Genomic DNA, 20,860 nt, shown 5'->3' on the forward strand with positions numbered 1-20,860 from the left:
TGACATCGCTTTTTCATCCGAACAAACCTGTACCTCCACGTACAGCGCAGAAATTCATTCGCTGGTCTCTTTTTCTCTCGCAGTACCGCTACGATATCTTGTATCGGTCCACTGTTAAGCACGGCAACGCTGATGCGTTGTCCCGTTTGCCTGCTGCTGAGGATAAAGCATTCGATTCTTCCGAACTTGCTTGCATGTTCATTGATTCGGAAGCCGATGACGTGGTCGCATCGTTTCCGATTGATTTTCGTCGTGTAGCTACAGCCACAGCTGCTGACCCTGTCCTTGCTACTGTTTTGCGTTTTGTTGCTACGCAATGGCCCTTGTCCAAGTCACGGATCGAGGATCCTTTGGTTCGCCGTTTTTTTGCTCACAAGGAGAGACTTTTTGTCCGACGTGGTGTTTTGTTGTTGCGTTCCGATAATGATCAATCCCGAGTCGTGGTCCCACGTTCGTTACAGTCCTCTGTCTTACGGCTTCTTCACCAAGGACATTGGGGTATAGTGCGAACGAAACAACTTGCTCGACAGCACTGTACTTGGTTCGGAATCGATGCTGCGATTACGAATATGTGCTCCTCTTGCGTGGCGTGTGCCGAACAACAATCCGCACCGCCGCGGAAATTCTTTGCATGGCCGAAAGCCACTTCCCCTTGGCAACGCTTGCACATCGATTTTGCTGGTCCATTCTGGAATGCTCGATGGTTGGTTGTGGTCGATGCTTTCAGTAATTTTCCTTTTGTTGTCCGGATGTCTTCCACGACGTCTTCTGCCACCATCCAAGCCTTGTCTGCTCTCTTTTGCATTGAAGGTCTTCCGCAGACTATTGTTTCCGACAATGGCCCACAATTCATGTCCGCAGAATTTCAGTCGTTCTGCAAGGCCAATGGTATTCAACATCTGACATCCGCGCCGTTTTCGCCTCAGTCAAACGGTGCCGCTGAACGATTGGTCCGGACTTTCAAGTCACAGATGTTGAAATTGAAAGAATCGCATTCTCGGGAGGACGCTTTGTTGCTCTTTTTGTCTTCGTATCGCTCTCAGCCCCGCGATGGTCGCTCGCCGGCTGAATTGCTCCATGGTCGATCTCATCGAACTCTGATGTCTTTGCTGCATCCGCCACATCAGGTTCCTGTGCAGCGGCAGACTCCTGCTTTTGCTCCTGGCGACGTTGTCTATTATCGCAACTATCGCGGTTCACAGCGTTGGCTCGCAGGGCGCATTCTTCGCTGCCTCGGCCGCGCGATGTATTTGGTTTTGGGGGCCTCTGGTGAGGTGCGTCGGCATCTCAATCAGCTGCGCCTCTGTCGTCGCCTGGGTTCTGCCGCTCCCCGTCTGCTTTCAGCGACGGAGCCGTCCGGTCAGCGCCTTGGGGACCCATCTACTGGCTCGCCTCATCCCCAGGTGTTACCGACGATGCCTTCCATTTTGCCTCATGGCGTCGCGCCGCCGCAGCCGCCGCCGGCGCCGCCAGCAGCGGACGCTTCGCTGCAGCCGCCTCGCGCCTCCCTGGGTCACGCGCCGCCGCTTGCTTCCCGTGACCAGCCGTCCTCCGCCATGGACCTCTTGCCCGCTCCGGACCAGATGTCGTCTTCGCCCGTCGGGTGCTCCGACCACATGGAGGTCGACCCCGCGGCTCCTCTTATATCATTCCGTGCGCAAACACCTCATGTTGACGTGCACCCTGGACTAGGTTTGCAGGCGTTTCCTAGCTCCCCTCGGACCGAATGGCCGGGTGCGGGTGGCACAGCCTCGCCTGTTGTTAGGCTCCCCACCTCATCGCATACGTCAACATGGGGTCCTCCCCACGGCGGGCGGAAGCCTTATCTCACGACCGTTCGCCGATTTGCGGGGGAGGAATGTGGTGTCACCGCTAGACACCACACTTGCTAGGTGGTAACTTAAATCGGCCGCGGTCCTGTAGTACATGTCGGACCCGCGTGTCGCCACTGTGTATTCGCAAACGTAGCGCCACCACAGGGCAGGTCACAAGACACGGACTTCACCTCGCCCCAGTTGTACGGACGACATAGCTTGCGACAAGACGTATCACGTCTTCCTCTCAATTGCCGAGAGACAGATTAAATAGCCTTCAGCTAGTCCATCGCTACTACCTAGCAAGGCGCCATGTGTATCATTGCTAATTGCTTACTACTATGCAAGAGATGTATTTCAACAAGAACAAGACTACATTAAAGTTAAGTATATTAAAATCTCTCTTCTTTTCTTTATAGTTTTTCATCCAGTCTCCTGTTTCAGAATTTACGCCCGTCTGCGTTAGTTTCGCGTGCACCTAGCCACTCATTGTGTCGAGACCTTAGGGAATCGACACAACAGACCATATCCAATGTTGTTATATGTGCATTGTTACATATTCACCACATTACAGATTCACCATACCTGAACAGTTTCTACTGCCATCGTTTCATATGACTGCATCTTCATCGATTACGTGCCCATATATCCACACGCTTCATTTCAGTGCCTTTATTTAATCTTTTCTAATCAGGCCTTTGTTTTTTCATTGACTCTCTGCAGGTAATCTTCATTCCTAACTCGATCTGTCCATCATGTCTTCAGTAAGTCTCCTGAAGCACCACATTGGAAAGCTTTCTCATAGTCTCATTTAACTGTCTTCCACATTGTGCATCTTACTCATCTGCACAGTGCTATATTCCAAACATAGCTTTTCATTCATCTTTCTCTGGCCTCGTGATTTACATTTTTGGATGTTAGTGGCTGTTGCTTTTAGTAGATTGACGTCTGGCATTGTGCAATGATTCCTAGAACGTCTTTCTAGCAATTTCCTTATCTCTCTGGTCTACTTCCAGTGCTAGTTGCACTGGATAGCTGTAAAAATAAATAAGAAAACACACAAGAAAACAAATGAAAAAGCTTTTTGGAGAAGAAATAAAGATACAGCGTGTGCACACAATAATATATAGTGTATATTCCCGCTCGGCCATATTCTCAAGAACTTAATAACTCAGGAATTTAGAAAAAGTGGTTATATAGTATTAGTAAATAAGGAAATATATTTCACCTTAACTGTTTTTTCACTCTATGACTTTGCTGTTTAGCACATTGCTTTCTTTCTGGTAACAGTGTATTTAAAACGTCGTGGGTGGTGACGAGAAGCAGCTTATGTAGGAGGGAGGGGAGTGGAATGGAACTCAAAAAGTCGCAATATTTTCTAATTCGTGGTACATACTGTATTTTTTAACGTAGAAATCTTATAATCTTCATCTCTTACGTGGATTTCTACAGTAATTATTGTTTTTCTGCAGGGCGAAATTGCCGGCGAGAGTTCACAAATGTTGAGTAGCATTTCAAAGGACAGTAACGACGGACAGCGGGCAGAATCAGAGGAAGTAGCTCTCACCAAGGTAAGTGGACAATTGAAACAAGAATTTTTTAGTAGACAGCTGCAATAAAGCCAATTATTCACATAGTACATCCAGATACGCCATAATAACTGTAAAAAAATATGAAACAAAACGATATGGAATGCATGGACGTGAAGGTAAAACTTATTTTACTCCCAGAAACTTATAGACTACAATCGACGCCTCTAAATCGTTCTGGCTAAGATCTGTTACACAGTTCTGTATTTGCTGTTAACAGTAGTAACACTGGATCACGCAGGGACGTTAGAGGCTTACACATATTTCTCTTCTGCTTTCGCTGTCTGCAGAGCGATGATTCCGGTGAAGGGCCAGATATGATGAGCAGCATTTCAAAGGACGCAAGCGAAGGAGACAACCAAGAAGAGGAGAAACTCTCTGTCGCCAAGGTATGCATCCAAAGTGGTCACAATGTGCTGGTAGGGGAGATCTGTCCTGGAGAAGGCAATACACACACAAACACACACACACACACACACACACATACACACACACACTCCTTGGATGCATAAACACCTATGAAACATGATTACTTCAGAAAAACTTGTAAAGACATGACAAAGAAGTATCATGTTTGAATGGCGGATGGACAGAGGACAACAACGGCACTTATTGAAGCACTGTGCTGTGGTTTGGGCAAAATCCATGTGATTATCATAAAATTTCTGATTCTATAGCTGTAGTTGCCCTTTAAGAATGGTCCGTTGAATCGAGAATCATGTGCTTTTAGTAAACACTGCAGCATACAAGGATGGTGTCGAGGTGTACTATTCTTTCTATCAAACGATTTTCAGTCAGGTCTCATTGTGAGCGTGATGGAGAGGCTACATGATGCTTCCGTCGAACTGTCCAACATGTTGCATCCAAAGGATCATTTGTGTATCTTTCTTGGCCTCGGTAGACTGAGGGAACTACACAGGTTTAACGCATTTCTTCTCGAAGCAAATTGCGTACAGATTAACGTCTAAACATCTAAGTCTCACGAGTAGTCATTTGTATTCGCTCAGCAATCCCAGTACAAAAAGGTCGCGCCCAGAATGTCAGCTAGGACCACCAAAATTCGTTTACAGCAAGCTGGTATGAGAGAAATATTTCCGCTGACCAGATGTCCTCTCGTACTTCATGACCATGTAATACGACTGGTCTATTGTAGGGTAATGGAATTAGAAGAAGGAATGGTGCTTAATCGTGTTTAATGATAACAACATATTCTGTCTTGAAGTCAGGAATAACGGTTTTTCTAGTGCGGTGATGCCCGAGAGAATGACAGCTGTTCTATTGTACAAGGTAACGACGTAGAAAAACAACTCTGGGCTTCATGACGTGTACAGTTATAGCCTAATATAAGTATATACTTCGGTATCTGCTGGTAGAACACTGTGCAATGAAAAATATATGCAGTACATCATCTATTACATTCTGCCCTTATTTCTACACCGATAGGTGGGTATGCTCTTCCAGTAGAATGTTGCCCGTGGGCACAATTATCGTGTTACCCTCCGAGAGTATTGACACAGTGATTAAGACCCTGGACTCACATTGTGCAGTAGCGGGGTTCAAATCCGTGCCCTGCCACACAGATTTATATTTTATGGAGGTTCTATTAACAGATCAAAACGAATGCCTGGATAGTTCCTTTGAGTACGACGTGAACTATTTCCTTCCTTATTCTTGTCCAACCCGAGCTTGTTCTCCGTCTCTTGACAGAATCGTCGTCGGCGAGACGTTAAAACTTAAACTTACTTTTTTCCTTCGCGTTATCCAACGCACTCTCCAAGATGCTCCCCTCCCCACGATGATCGTTAGCGCTGTGTCGTCCGAATAAGACACAGCCAGGGCAAGAACACCACACGCGCAAAGATGTGAGCTGGTGCCAGTGCCAAAGAGACTCCCAATTGGCGAGTTGCACCAGCGCCACAGGCGGCGCTGAGGATGAAGATAATGACTTCGCCTCGGCCAATTGCCGGCCTAGTACAATCCGCCAGTGACCGGACGACAACGGACAGGAGCCTACTCGGAAGATAGAAGAGCAGCTCTCACTCACTTGCTTACAGATCACCGTTCAGGGCTATGTTAGAAGGGAACGTCGTTTAGTGAACTCTCAGAAGTGAACAGACAGTTGTAAATTGCATTTGCTATGTACTGTGAAGTTTACCTACGATTATTTGCACTTAGCCATCGATGGCTTTATCTGTGTTTTTTACACACAGTGTTTCAGATTTCATCAACCGACAAGTCACGAAGATAAGTAAACACTAAACTCATTTGTGTGACTTTGTTACTAATTTGTTGAAGTGTTGTAGAACTCTCGTTCTCCTACTCTGTAACCTGACCCGGGGGCATAGCTGTGTAATAGTGGCAGGGAGAAATTGTCTTAGCGGTGCACTGCACCAGAAGCCGTTTCACGCTCATAAACTCTGCCTAGCGTAATAACAGTGGCAACTCTGTCTCCCCAACAGTAGTGACGAGGCCTTTACAAAACTGGCGCCGAGGGTGGGATAATCGCACCAATCTCTGCAAGTCAGTGGTCTTCCCCAGTAGTTTATGTTCGCAAACCATCAGGTGAAATTAGCATTTGTGCTGATTTCAAGGCCACTGTCAATCCTCAGATAGTTACCCAATGCCTCGCCCTGACGAACTATGGATCGCTTAGGTGCAGGTCGCTGTTTGTCAGAAACTGATCTTCGCGATGCCTACCTCCAGGTTGCTCTTGATGAATCTTCGCAAAATGTGTTTGCCATCAGCACATATTTAGGACTTTTCAAGTTCCTTCATTGGCCTTTTGGTAGCGCATCAGCATCTGTCATTTTCCAATGCTACCTAGAACAGCTGACTACTTCTGTAATCTCATGTACAAATTAGCCGGCCGGAGTGGCCGAGCGGTTCTAGGCGCTACAGTCTGGAACCGCGCGACCGCTACGGTCGCAGGTTCGAATCCTGCATCGGGCATGGATGTGTGTGATGTCCTTAGGTTAGTTAGGTTTAAGTAGTTCTAAGTTCTAGGGGACTGATGACCACAGCAGTTGAGTCCCATAGTGCTCAGAGCCATTTGAACCATTTTGTACAAATTACCTGGACTGGCCGCACAGCGAAACAACTTATTTCTAGTTTTCTCTGAGGTCAGACTCAAGTCTAATAAAGAAAAATGTGTCTTTTTCCAGACGGAAATAGAATATTTAGGTCATGTTATCAGTTCTCGAGGTGTTCATGTGACCACAGCAGTTAGACCTGTCCCTCATTGCGCATGCATGAAACACAATAAGGACACATCTGGTTTCATCTGCTTGACCGAAGCGTTGTTTCACCAATATTACTTAACATTTGTACCAATGACCAAACACTTCCGACAAACACAAGCAGTTTCCTTTATGCTGATGACCTGGCATCAGGGAAACAAGTGAAATCTTTTGAAGATATTGAAGAAGTTGAAGGCCACGTGACAGGAGCATTGAAAGAGTCTAGTGTGTCTGTTAATCTGACAACCACTTCGTTCAAACCCAATTAAAACTGATCTTTGCGCGTGTCATCTTAAGCTCAATCACACACTTCGCAAAACTCAACATCACATGGGAAGGGATGAATATGATCCATTCTAAACATCTGGGAGTCACAGTGGCTCGTAGTTTGATGTACAAGCACTACTGTGCAAGTACCAAAATGAAGGGGGAAGCCAGAAATAATATTCTTAGCGAGATCAGTGGTAGTATATGAGGTTCTCGACCACAAACGCTGAGAAGGACAGACTAGCAACATGAGACAGTGCATCAGAGGATACATGGCCAGTCTGGTACAAATCTACCCATGCAAACATACTTGACAGGGCACTAAATGAGACATGTAGACATAGTACAGGTTGCTTGAAACCTACGACACCTGTAAAACTCTACCAGTTCGCAGGTATAGCACCATCAGATATTCATCGTGAGGTAGATGCCAGTGCGGAGAGAACAAATAAAGATCACCAGGAAAACGATGCCTTATGTGCGCACGTTCCGGCGACCTCAAGGCTGATGTCCAGAAGAAATTTCCTCGAGGTTACTTCAATTTTTCAAACAAGAGCACCTACAGCGAGGAAACAATTTTGGATTTAACTATATATGGCGGTAGTATCTGTTCCCGAACGAACAGTTACCGTGGATGACCATGCAGCTTTGCTAGAAATGAAATGATCATTAAATGGACACCCTAGCTGCAAACCGGCGTTGATGTACTTCATTGGGGATGGGCAAACATCTTTTAGGCGCACTACGAATGTAGTGGTGTGGACATGTTGGGAATGTGGATCTTACGGGGAGCGTGCAAGGGATAAGTCCCTGCAGTCGCACTATCCTCTGTGCCCGCGGTGGCTCAGATGGATAGAGCGTCTGCCATGTGAGCAGGAGATCCCGGGTTCGAGTCCCGGTCGGGGCACACATTTTCAACATGTCCCCAATGAAGTACATCAACGCCTGTTTGCAGCTAGGGTATCCATTTAATTATTATTTCATTTCTAGCAAAGCTGCATGGTCATCCACGGTAACTGTTCTTTCGGGAACAGATACTACCGTCATATATAGTTAAAATATGGCTTCCCGGCCATTGACCTTCTTGTGCGAACGCACACGCTATGTCCGAACTCGTACGGGACTTGGTAGATTAATCTGCCACGAGTAATGAGTATGATGGGCAAACATCTATTAGGCGCACTACGAATGTAGTGGTGTGGACATGTTGGGAATGTGGATCTCACGGGGAGCGTGCAAGGGATAAGTCCCTGCAGACGCACTATCCTCTGTGCCCGCGGTGGCTCAGATGGAGAGCGTCTGCCATGTGAGCAGGAGATCTCGGGTTCGAGTCCCGGTCGGGGCACACATTTTCAACATGTCCCCAATGAAGTACATCAACGCCTGTTTGCAGCTAGGGTGTCCATTTAATTATCATTTCAATTTTGGATTTCTGGACTTGGGATTAACACTATCTGGCGTCTCCCGTCGGAAACCCATCCCATCGAAGCATGCACAGAATTGGATCGTGTGGAGGGCACTCAACCGTCTTCATTCTGGAATTGGGATATCCACGAGTAATCTCTAGAAATGACCCTTCCCTGTGGATACTACCAACTGTGAATGCTGAGAAGCACAGGACATGTAACACCTACTAGATTGTCTGCTATGCCTTGCTTCTTGCATAGATGAAACTCTTCCGCTTGTGACTCTGAGCGCAGTTGAGGTTGCAAGATTTTTCGCAACTGCAGTTTGTCTTGGTAATTTTTCTTTCATTTGCTTGTAATGGTAATTACCATGCGATGTAATTTGTTTGTACACGAATAAAAAGAAATCTCTTGACCGGAAGTAACCCTTGAAGCAGTCACGACAATTGAAAGTAAAATGGTGCGCCTCCGTAGATGACTTGTGACACTCTTAAGATCGTTGCAGGACTGAGGAAACAGTATTACATACTGGCAATCTGTCCTTTTGTGAATGATGCTGTCATTGCGATCATACACTGAATACAACTTGCACAGTTTGGGAACAAGGCGTCATTGGTGTGCGTCTCTTGCTTTCGGAATCATTTTATTTGTCTGCAAGTGTATATTCCGTACAAATACTAACAACTGAAACTTAACCTGCCGCAATGTGAAATAGTTAAACAAAAAAGTATATTAGAAGGTCGATACGGTTCCGTCATTTTCTCTGATTATGTCTTGACGCTGACTTCTTAACAACACAACGGCATTATGTGCAAAGCTAGCTGTATGTGAACCTGAAGCCACTGCAAAAGATGAACTGTGACTGCGACAGGAAATTCCTCAACTGCGCTGGTTTCTTCAAGCCCAATCTACCTACAAACCACGTGGGAATCAGGGAAGACAAGCCAGATGACATAAAAGACAACGGAGCTTGTTGGTGTCGCAGAACTAAAGAATGCATGATTCCCTGCGGTCTATCATCCAAAAGTTGAGTGACATTCACACATCAATGAGAGTATGACTGACTGGAAGTATGAATTCACATGATTTAACTGGTCAAAAGTTTCGTCCAGCCATTGGAATCTATCCTTTGGGTCACTGAGATGGGTTGAAATAGCGCTCATTCACCTCATACATGTCGTTGCTCGTTGCAAACGTTTATTTATTCCACAGGTTTGCGCTTCTCGTACGGATTTATTAAGCCCTATTTTAATGCAACACATTTTATTTTCTGTGAAAAGGACATGCACACTTACTCGCTCTACCGTGCTCTGACATGCACCAGCACACCTCTGCGTATGTGGACTGCTGCCAGCGCCACCATGCGACGACCACAGGTCAAATGCACCGCATGGTCATCCCCCGAGGTGATTTAAGCCCGCAAACCGCCCACCAGAGCGTTGTTTCACCATGTATCAGCATTATGCTTAATTTATGAGTATGAGTGTAGTTCCGACTTACAGTGCGGGATCACAAAGAATATGTTCTCGGACGGCAGGTGCGGATGTGAATTGGTCACAATGTGCTTGGTGCACAATATGGTGATCCTCCCTATTCGTGGGCAGATATAGTCAACCATAATCTTGATAATGAGTGTGCCTGACCCTCTCCCGACCCCTGCAGTGCAGCCTGGGGCACAGTCACACCTGAATCCTTCACAAATCTGGATGTTGCACGATTCGACCAGCTGGCCAAATGGACACCAACAATTAGACCCCTTTCAATATCTATCACTTTCTGATAATGCTGTAGTTCACGAGTACATAGTATCTCCATGTCCTTCACATAGATCTCTCAATATCTAACACTTGCACTCCGTATATACCCTACTAGGCACCAACAACACTAATGCACTCTGATAGACATTCTGTCTGTTACATGCCTGCTATTGGTGTGTACTTTTTATCATCATTTATTGCACAAATGGTTGAAATGGCTCTGAGCACTATGGGACTTAACATCTGAGGTCATCAGTCCTCTAGAACTTAGAACTACTTAAACCTAACTAACCTAAGGACATCACACACATCCATGCCTTAGGCAGGATTCGAACCTGCGCCTGGAACCGCTCGGCCACACCGGCCGGCTTTCTTTGCACATATTGTTGTTGTTGTTGTGGTCTTCAGTCCTGAGACTGGTTTGACGCAGCTCTCCACGCTACTCTATCCTGTGCAAGCTTCTTCATCTCCCAGTACCTAGTGCAAACTACATCCTTCTGAATCTGCTTAGTGTATTCATCTCTTGGTCTCCCTCTACGATTTTTACCCTCAACGCTGCCGTCAAATACTAAATTTGTGATCCCCTGATGCCTCAGAACATGTCCTACTAACCGATCCCTTCTTCTAATCAAGTTGTGCCACAAACTCCTCTTCTCCCCAATCCTATTCAGTACCTCCTCCCTAGTTATGTGATCTACCCATCTAATCTTCAGCATTCTTCTGTAGCACCACATTTCGAAAGCTTCTATTCTCTTCTTGTCCAAACTAGTTATCGTCCATGTTTCACTTCCATGCATGGCTACACTCCATACATATACTTTCAGAAACGACTTTCTGACACTTAAATCTATACTCGATGTTAACAAATTTCCCTTCCTCAGAAACGCTTTCCTTGCCATTGCCAGTCTACATTTTATATCCTCTCTACTTCGACCATCATCAGCTATTTACGCCCATGGCAGAAGACAAAACTATACAAATACTACACATACATAGAACATAATGAAATGATTAACACATCACGGTCACGAATCATGAGAAAATAGTTGTAATACCACAGAAATTTATTACATGTTTGCCTATATACTTCTGTCTAGGGCATCTTCAGTGCTGGCTGTTGGATGTGCTTCTTCCAGAGTCGCTGAGGTCCTGTCTCACCACCTCGTCCGCGGACGACCACTTGGAAGTCTTCCAGTGGGCTGGTGTACAAATACTCTGTTAGGGGGAGTGCCCTCTGCTGGTACAACATGTCTACCCACTTTACCCTTCACCTTATATTAATTGACTTCCGGAAGGCATACGACAGCATTAATCGGGCCGCCCTCTGGAAGATGGTGCAGGAGTTCAGCATACCAGTGAATTACATTAGACTGATTGCAGTTTGTTACAGCGGATCAAATTGTCAAGTACGCTTTGTAGATCATTTGTCAGCACCATTCTCAGTTAAAAATGGGTTGAGAGAGGGCGATCCTCTCTCACCAGGTCTGTTCAACATAACGCTGGAAGAGGTGAGACATGCAGTTGGCCTTAATAGGGTGATGGAGATAGTTGGAAGTGATATGATCCTTGCATTTGCAGATGATTTGGTGATTGTGGGCGAAACTCTGAATGGTCGGCCGGTGTGGCCGAGCGGTTCTAGGCGCTTCAGTCTGGAACCGCGCGACCGCTACGGTCGCAGGTTGGAATCTGCCTCGGGCATGGATGTGTGTGATGTCCTTAGATTAGTTAGGTTTAAGTAGTTCTAAGTTCTAGGGGACTGATGACCTCAGAAGTCAAGTCCCATAGTGCTCAGAGCCATTTTAATCATTTTTGAAACTCTGAATGAGATGACAGTAGATACCTCTAGATTAATGCTAGAAGCGAGCAAACTAGGTTTACTTGTCAACGATGAGAAAACAAAGTATACAGTAGTCTCTCGTTGGCAAAATATGCACTCCAGTATTATAGACGGCCACAGTTCTGAAAAAAGTTGAAAAATTCATGTATCTGGGGGCAATAATGTCGAACAAAAGTGAGACAGAAAAGGAAATTCGACAAAGAATAGTAAGTGCGAACCGGGTGTACCACAGTTTAAACTACCAATACATGTCATGCATCGTATCCCAAGAAAGCAAAATACAGCTATACATGTCACTGGTGCGACCGGTGGTATTTTATGGTTGTGAGACTTGGGAAAGTACACAGACAATGGAAGAGCGCATTTGTGGGTTTGAGAGGCAGATTTTAGGGAAGATTTGTGGCCCAGTATACAATGCAGAAACTGCAAGATTGGAAAGAAGGCACAACGAATGTCTGTATCGGTGCTTTAAGAAAGCTGATATTGGGAGAATTACTGCAAGAAAAAGGTGTGTACGTTGACGAAGTTATATTGACATCCAACCATGTTTTCGTGGTATTTCCCTTTTGTGTATTTACAGATAGAAATGAATGATGTTTATTGGAAATGCACTGCAATCCAAAACTGCCTGTTTTTTGACCAGTATAGAGTGTTCAAGTGCTTCCTAATCTCTTACTAGCATTTCTACCGTTTTTATCTTTTTAATAGAATGAAGGCGTTGGCGTTGACCCCCAGATGCTGAGCAGCGTTTCGAAGGACACGGGAGATGGGATGCAGCCACAACAGCAGGAGCTGTCCTTCAGCAAGGTATGCACACAGATCTGATGCTATCATTCTGCTGATCAGGCAGTTAATGAAGTTACTCACAAGTATATACATACACTCACAAATATAAAGACACACACACTCACATACCTACTCTTGTGTTCACGATAATGCCATGTATTTGCTAAATGTAAGTGTGTTCTTTTATTACTAAGTAATACTCGGTGTCTTTTTTGGACATCTCCACTTCTTTTGTGTAGCCAAAAACTATGAAACAATAGTTACATAGATTTCAGAAAAGACTGACGGTTGTCTGACGATGACGTTCCCAAGCAGACAGTTGGCATTGTGAAAGATGTCGATTCCATTTCCAGCAAAGAATATTGTAGCTGGTTTGGCTCTTCCTTGACTCAGTACACAGACCTCTTAGGTATGTTTCACCTACGTCTACTTTTTTTTCTTACAGAGAGAAGGAATCGGCGAGTACTCCCAGATAACGAATAGTTTCTCAAAGGACACGAGTGGCGAACAGGGGTCACAATCGGAGGATGTCGCTTTCGCTAAGGTAAGCAAACAACTGGTCTTATAACTTAAAACATTTTTCTATTGGATGTTCGTGTTTTGCAGTCAGTGCTGTGTAGTTTTCTTCTCATTTTTGTTCCTCTATTTTGAGGGTAGTGCAAATGTCAGCCAATGACAACCTTAAACGTCTATAATGATCAAAGAATGCGCTACCAACTTGTAAAGTTTACACTATAACCACTGAAGATGCTCCAAAAAAAGTGAATCGCATCTGCTGAATAAGCTTTTCAGTTTACACTACGCTCGAGACAGGAAATAAACAATTATGAAGTTAAATTTCCTTTACGTCTAAGGTCAGTACTGCTGACAAGATGACTCTTGCATATGCTGTTATTTATATATACTTGACGATGCCGATGCTGACTTTGTGTTTAACATTTGACGATATCACCACGGGTGCAGTACGTTAGGACATGTTTTCAAGAAACAGGTCAGAAGGTGGACATCATAGACCGAAACCGGTAGTCTGTCGACAAAAAATTTGTGACCGTAGACGTAAAGTAAAGGAAACTTATTCTGTATTCATGTCATTGTTTTATTCGCGACCATGTCACAGCTTGTGAAATTATGACGTTTATGGAAGAGGAGGGCCATTGAAATAATTATCCCTGCCTTCGCCACGTCTTTTAAGCGTTAGCTGTTCTCTGCATATGTGAGTTCATTAAAGAGACATGTCAACTGTGGAAACCTGTTCTTCCTGCTGCTAGGATAATTGAGATTTGACAATATCACAGAATGTGTTTGGGAAGTCTGTAATGTTAAGTTACTTCATGGAGCGGCACAGAATTATCCTTCTAAATTCGCTAGATACTTTTCTCGTCATTTTCATTGAATACTCTGAGTGATTTTCTCTTAAAGTGTGAGACCGAGTTAATAAATTTAAGATTTTGAGCCGAGAAAGATCGTTTCACGCAGTAGCTACAACTAATCTCATTTTTTGCTTTGTGAATTATCACTGTGGGCGTAAACACGGCTGGTAACATTATCACTTCCTGAAGTGTAGGCTGCCTAATCTGCCAGTTCAAATCTCACTCATAAACTAAAGTCATTTTGCCTCCCATCTCTTTCTTTTTTAATCTGTCAGGTAGGAGTCAGAATGAAATTCACTAGAGAAGCTAGAAGTAGCGTTCTTACTGCTGTGTTGATGTAGACTGAATAACCATTCTGATAATCTCCAACGTTCTGCTTGTCTACGAAGAACCTTCACCATTATCTACCATGAAGCCTATAATTTTGATGGTTTTCAATTAAAAATAAATTAACATAACTAACCATTTTAACATACACTAAAAAGACCTTCTTCATGTCTGGCAACATGAAGTGAAAAACAGAACCCACGTAAATGCTCAGGTCGTCTATGACCAACCGTAGTGAAGCCTGCTTAGGTCAGGAAGACACAGAGACAGAAGCCATTGTACATTTAAATTCGGCCATCCGTAACCATTCCTGTCACACTAAATCAGTATTGTAGTGTAGTTACAGCATCCAGTAAGTAAGTTACATATTTTACAACGAGAACGAACATTGCGTAGCACAGTCCCACTAAATAATATTACTGAAACGAGTTAAAATGATTTTGTTGACGTCTAAGTTACTGAGTCGGACGCGAAGTGTATGTGTGTGCAATATTTTCCTACATCATTGAAGTGGAAACTAATTACATAAAAATTCTGCAATATTTTCACTAATTCGAGAGACCACAGAGCTCTCTACAGCCTCTGTGACAGTGGCGAATATTTTTTATCTCCTGAGTTTTTGACACTGAACGGCGTGGAAAGCTGAGTTTAGTTACATGAAAACGGATAAAGCTTGTCGATATTTTCCTTCTTATACTACATGAAATTACTGGTGTTGAGCAGTCTGAACATTTTATCTGCCAGGAATTACCAGTAACATTTAACAGCTGACATTAACATCTTTGGCGATTTGACTTTGCGTTTTCCGACAGTCTTGGCTGGTTGGTTGATTTGGGGGAGGGGACCAAACAGCGAGGTCATCGGTCCCATCAGATTACGGAAGGAATGGGGAAGGAAACGGGCCGTGCCCTTTCAAAGGAACCATCCCGGCATTTACCTGCAGCGATTTAGGGATATTCACGGAAAACTTAAATCAGGATGGCCGGATGCGGGTTTGAACCGTTGTTCTCCCGGATGTGAGACCAACAGTTTTAGCATTTTCCAAATGTCGCTACTAAGATCATGATGATGAATTAATTCAACTCAATTTCTGTCATAAAGTAATACCTTGACCAATGAATTTAGTTTAATGAAATCTACGAATTACTGGAGATACCTGATTTTAACTTCAAAAGTATTTCGTACTTAAGGAAATTATGGAATAATTTACCAGATTTGAAGCAACTACTTCTAGAGCTTCTCTCCGATACGTGTAATGATCATCAGAGCTACGACGGCAGGAAGCGTATTTACATCCCGCTGACAAGAGACGGCAGCAGTTTCCGTGTCGGAAGCAGTGAGTGGAAATTGAAAACGCACTGAGTACTAACTGTTTAATAGATAGCCGACTTTTCTTCATCGCATTTAATTTGTAAGCGGTTTTTAATGCCACTGTCAGAAAGCATGCAACCATTGCCAGTTAGAAAGCTAGTATGAAACGGTTTCCGTGGGGAAACTGCAAGGAATTGTTGTATGTGAGTAGGTACGGGGCATGTCGAAAGTACGTAGAATGTAATGGAGGTAGTTCGAACAATAATGCGATAGATCCCAGAAGTGAAATGTATCGAAGAGGCAGGAATCGACCTTCAGGGAGTCGTGGGAGATATTCTGATACTATGAAATACTGAACACACCACGCATGGTCGGCAGCAGTTTGGTAGGTTGGTGTTTCCATGTTATGATGAGGTTTCAAGATCGATTCCCACCTCAGGCGACCATTTTTAACCGGCGGCAATAGACTTTCAAATTTCTTAACGTCAAAAAATAAATAAATAAATAAAATAAAATAAAAATAATTAAAAAAGTGCCAGGTTGCACAGTTGTTAGGAATGCCCGTAAAAAACCCGGCGTTCCGCTGGTAGCAATAGTGGCGACGAATAGAAACTACGTCACCGATTAGCCCTGCTTAAACGATAAAATTTGTTTAATTTTATGAACGAATCGTCACAGAGCAGTTATTTTTTACTTCATTTGAGCATGAGATGTGATAATTTTCATACCTGACTGGATGCCCCTTTCTACGGAATTTGCCTCCCCCGAGCCGATAGTTCCATTATTTTGTTGTTTTCACTAAAATTCTGAACGCCTCAGCGTCGCTGCGAAAGGGGCGTATCTCAGTTCGAATCCCGGTCTGGAACGCAAATTATCATAGTGTCTTTGCAAGTTCTAAGTTGCGCACAGCCAACTCTTGGTGAAAAAGAATTCTATTTTTACAGTTTCCTCGTGTGTAGACCAAAATGAGAATATGTGCTGGTTTCGATTTCCAATCAGACAGAAAATTTCATCACTTACTTCAAGTTCTATTAGCTGAAGGGAAAAAGAATTCAATAGGTAGAGGCTGCATAGCCAACAAAGACGACAGGTACGGGGTTTAAATCCTAATCAGACATAAAATTTTTCGTTTTGTCATTCCAGGTCCGAATGACTCGCTTCTGGTGTAAAAAAAATCAGATACATAACATCTAATCCTGCTTAATTAATAATCCGATTAGTTTTGGGTTCGGATTTCCGTCGTGCACAATGTATTACGTCAAGTCATTTCAAGTTTAAATATGTGCACACATTTTAACTTGCAAATAACATCTGTGCAGGCTTAGTTAAAAAACGCAATAGAGGCTGGTCAAGAATCCCGGTTTGGTGTACAACTTCGCGTCTAGACTTTCTAACACGTTGATGCAAGCGAGAAGTCTGATATTTGATTAGTCGGCAACGATGATATATGCTGTGTCGAGGAGTCTTGTTCAGTAACGAAGGCTTTGATTAAGTGATATTTTCAGGTTCAAACATACGCCGATGTCGCTGATGGTGTAAAATTCCGTATGTAATGGATGACCATTCTTAGTTAAGAATGACTACGAGTGCTGGGTTTGGATCTAGACCCCGAACAAAACATTTCCTCTAGTCATTTAAAGTCCAAGATTGAGCGCAACTACCTCCTGTTCAGTATATTTACCACCTATTTTTGCTAGATATCAAGGGCGATAGGTTACTTTCGAACAGCACATAGATCCTCATGGAGTTATGAACACAGAGGAATTAATATTGATAACCTTGTGCCACTTTATCGACCGGAAAAACGGCAAGATCTTCCCGATCGAGCAAAGACGGGACGAAGCACGGCTTCCGAAAGCTAATCGCAAAAACCGGTTACTGAGTAGTCGATTCTGCGGTTAATGAGCAGTGGAATGTTAGGCTTTCATAAAGCGCTTGAGACCGTTAATAGCGGTTTTTTTAACATGTTAATTCATTAAGCAGATTATGTAAAACTACTCGCCGTGCGAACGACGATTAATAGGCGACTGAGAAATCGGTAAGCGGGTAACGGTTAATTTCCAATCCCTGGTCGGAAGCAGACACACGGTGTCAGTTTACTGCGTTCCCTCTTCTGCGTGAGAGTCGAGTCAGCGGTTACCGAAAGGGAATCTGCTCGGCCGGCATCCCCTTTTCCAGTCTGACTGTATACAAAGCATCAGAAAGACTGTCTGTCCGCACTACACGATTTATGTTTATTTAAATTTACTTCCTGCAGCGATAAGGGCACGGTTCGCTACCTTTCTGAAAAATATTTAAGCAGATCTGTACCTTTTAGAGCAAGAAAATATCGACTTATGGTAGAACTCTGGCAGTCCAGGTATTTCTACAAAATTTCTTATTGACATATAATTTTATTTTTGAGAAGATTAATGGACGAATTATGTAGTAGAATCACGGGTATTGACTGTCTCAGATGCTTCAGTCATTGTAAGAAATTCCTGTTGCTAACATTAAGAGATAGTTTACGCCGCGATGAGTCTGGAGAGGCGACAATTCGGGAGTGACGTTTTTCTGAGTATGGAATGATGTGAGAGCGATCGTCTGATTCTACTAAAATCCGAATGTAGGTCTATAAGTTTTAAGTTGGGTTGGGTTGTTTGGGGAAGACCAGACAGCGAGGTCATCAGTCTCATCGGATTAGGGAAGGACGGCGAAGGAAGTCGGCCGTGCCCTTTCAAAGGAACCATCTCGGCATTTGCCTGGAGCGGTTTAGGGAAATCACGGAAAACCTAAATCAGGATGGCCGGACGCGGGATGGAACCGTCGTCCTCCCGAATGCGAGTCCAGTGTATAAATTTTAAGTAATACACTCCTGGAAATTGAAATAAGAACACCGTGAATTCATTGTCCCAGGAAGGGGAAACCTTATTGACACATTCCTGGGGCCAGATACATCACATGATCACACTGACAGAACCACAGGCACATAGACACAGGCAAGAGAGCATGCACAATGTCGGCACTAGTACAGTGTATATCCACCTTTCGCAGCAATGCAGGCTGCTATTCTCCCATGGAGACGATCGTAGAGATGCTGGATGTAGTCCTGTGGAACGGCTTGCCATGCCATTTCCACCTGGCGCCTCAGTTGGACCAGCGTTCGTGCTGGACGTGCAGACCGCGTGAGACGACGCTTCATCCAGTCCCAAACATGCTCAATGGGGGACAGATCCGGAGATCTTGCTGGCCAGGGTAGTTGACTTACAGCTTCTAGAGCACGTTGGGTGGCACGGGATACATGCGGACGTGCATTGTCCTGTTGGAACAGCAAGTTCCCTTGCCGGTCTAGGAATGGTAGAACGATGGGTTCGATGACGGTTTGGATGTACCGTGCACTATTCAGTGTCCCCTCGACGATCACCAGTGGTGTACGGCCAGTGTAGGAGATCGCTCCCCACACCATGATGCCGGGTGTTGGCCCTGTGTGCCTCGGTCGTATGCAGTCCTGATTGTGGCGCTCACCTGCACGGCGCCAAACACGCATACGACCGTCATTGGCACCAAGGCAGAAGCGACTCTCATCGCTGAAGACGACACGTCTCCATTCGTCCTTCCATTCACGCCTGTCGCGACACCACTGGAGGCGGGCTGCACGATGTTGGGGCGTGAGCGGAAGACGGCCTAACGGTGTGCGGGACCGTAGCCCAGCTTCATGGAGACGGATGCGAATGGTCCTCGCCGATACCCCAGGAGCAACAGTGTCCCTAATTTGCTGGGAAGTGGCGGTGCGGTCCCCTACGGCACTGCGTAGGATCCTACGGTCTTGGCGTGCATCCGTGCGTCGCTGCGGTCCGGTCCCAGGTCGACGGGCACGTGCACCTTCCGCCGACCACTGGCGACAACATCGATGTACTGTGGAGACCTCACGCCCCACGTGTTGAGCAATTCGGCGGTACGTCCACCCGGCCTCCCGCATGCCCACTATACGCCCTCGCTCAAAGTCCGTCAACTGCACATACGGTTCACGTCCACGCTGTCGCGGCATGCTACCAGTGTTCAAGACTGCGATGGAGCTCCGTATGCCACGGCAAACTGGCTGACACTGACGGCGGCGGTGCACAAATGCTGCGCAGCTAGCGCCATTCGACGGCCAACACCGCGGTTCCTGGTGTGTCCGCTGTGCCGTGCGTGTGATCATTGCTTGTACAGCCCTCTCGCAGTGTCCGGAGCAAGTATGGTGGGTCTGACACACCGGTGTCAATGTGTTCTTTTTTCCATTTCCAGGAGTGTATTATCATGACTCGTGACCATTCTTGTAACGTAATTTATGGAAATGTTGGGTGAGTAGTAGTTTTCTGCTTTTTATTTAGATATCGATCTTGGTAAAATTCCTAATCCTATGGAATGGACAGAATACGAAATACGTCAGCGTATTAATTGTTGCAATATATTTCTACAAAGTACACAAATCCGATATTTGAAAATACTCATAGTGAGTAGAACATGTGTGCTAGCTAAACTGGGATGTGAAAAGTCACGTGATGGCGATATGCACATATACAAATGGTGGTGGTATCTGGTACACAAGGTATAAAAGGCGCAGTTGTCTTTTGTACTCAGCTGATACACGTGAAAACGTTTCCGTCCTGATTACGGCCGTACGACGAGAATTAGCAGACACTGAACGCGGAATGGTAGTTGGAACTAGAGGCATGGGACACTGTTTCGGAATTGATAAGGGAATTCAATATTCCGAGATCCACAGTATCAAGAGTGTGCCGAGAACACTAAATTACAGGCATTGTCTGTCACCACGGACAATTCAGTGGCCGACGGCTCTCACTTAACGGCCGAAAGCAGCGGTATTTTCGTAGAGTTGTCAGTGCTAAGAGAGAAGCAACACTACGTGTAATAACAGCATAAATCAATGTGGGACGTACGACGAACATATCCATTAGGACAGCGCGGCGAAATTTTACGTTAATGGGCTATGGCAGCAGACGACCGATTTGAGTGCCTTTACTAAAAGCGTGACATCGCCCACAGAGCCTCTCCGGTGCTCGTAACCGTATCAGTTGATAAGAGCTGATGGTAAGGTTCAAGTGTTGCACAGACACCACCAAGCCGTAGATCCAAGTTGTCAACAAGTCACTGTGCAGGATGATGCTGGTTCCTTAG

At 44.9% G+C, this 20,860-nt stretch overlaps 1 protein-coding gene and 1 non-coding gene across 5 annotated transcripts in view; both read left to right on the top strand.

The window, feature by feature from the left end:
• Window positions 1-20,860, top strand: part of LOC126262797 (uncharacterized) — a 75,050-nt gene that overhangs the window by 9,971 nt on the left and 44,219 nt on the right. For all 4 annotated transcript variants that reach the window (XM_049959618.1, XM_049959622.1, XM_049959619.1 and 1 more), the window contains 4 exons: window positions 3,287-3,385; window positions 3,694-3,792; window positions 12,615-12,713; window positions 13,138-13,236. In XM_049959618.1, the coding sequence (XP_049815575.1) occupies window positions 3,287-3,385; window positions 3,694-3,792; window positions 12,615-12,713; window positions 13,138-13,236 (396 nt within the window). The remainder of the gene's footprint in view (window positions 1-3,286; window positions 3,386-3,693; window positions 3,793-12,614; window positions 12,714-13,137; window positions 13,237-20,860) is intronic.
• Window positions 7,739-7,813, top strand: Trnat-ugu (transfer RNA threonine (anticodon UGU)). The gene has a single exon. It is a non-coding gene; the product is annotated as a tRNA-Thr (tRNA).

The sequence above is a fragment of the Schistocerca nitens genome, chromosome 6 (assembly GCF_023898315.1).
Source record: "Schistocerca nitens isolate TAMUIC-IGC-003100 chromosome 6, iqSchNite1.1, whole genome shotgun sequence".
Taxonomy (NCBI): domain Eukaryota; kingdom Metazoa; phylum Arthropoda; class Insecta; order Orthoptera; family Acrididae; genus Schistocerca; species Schistocerca nitens.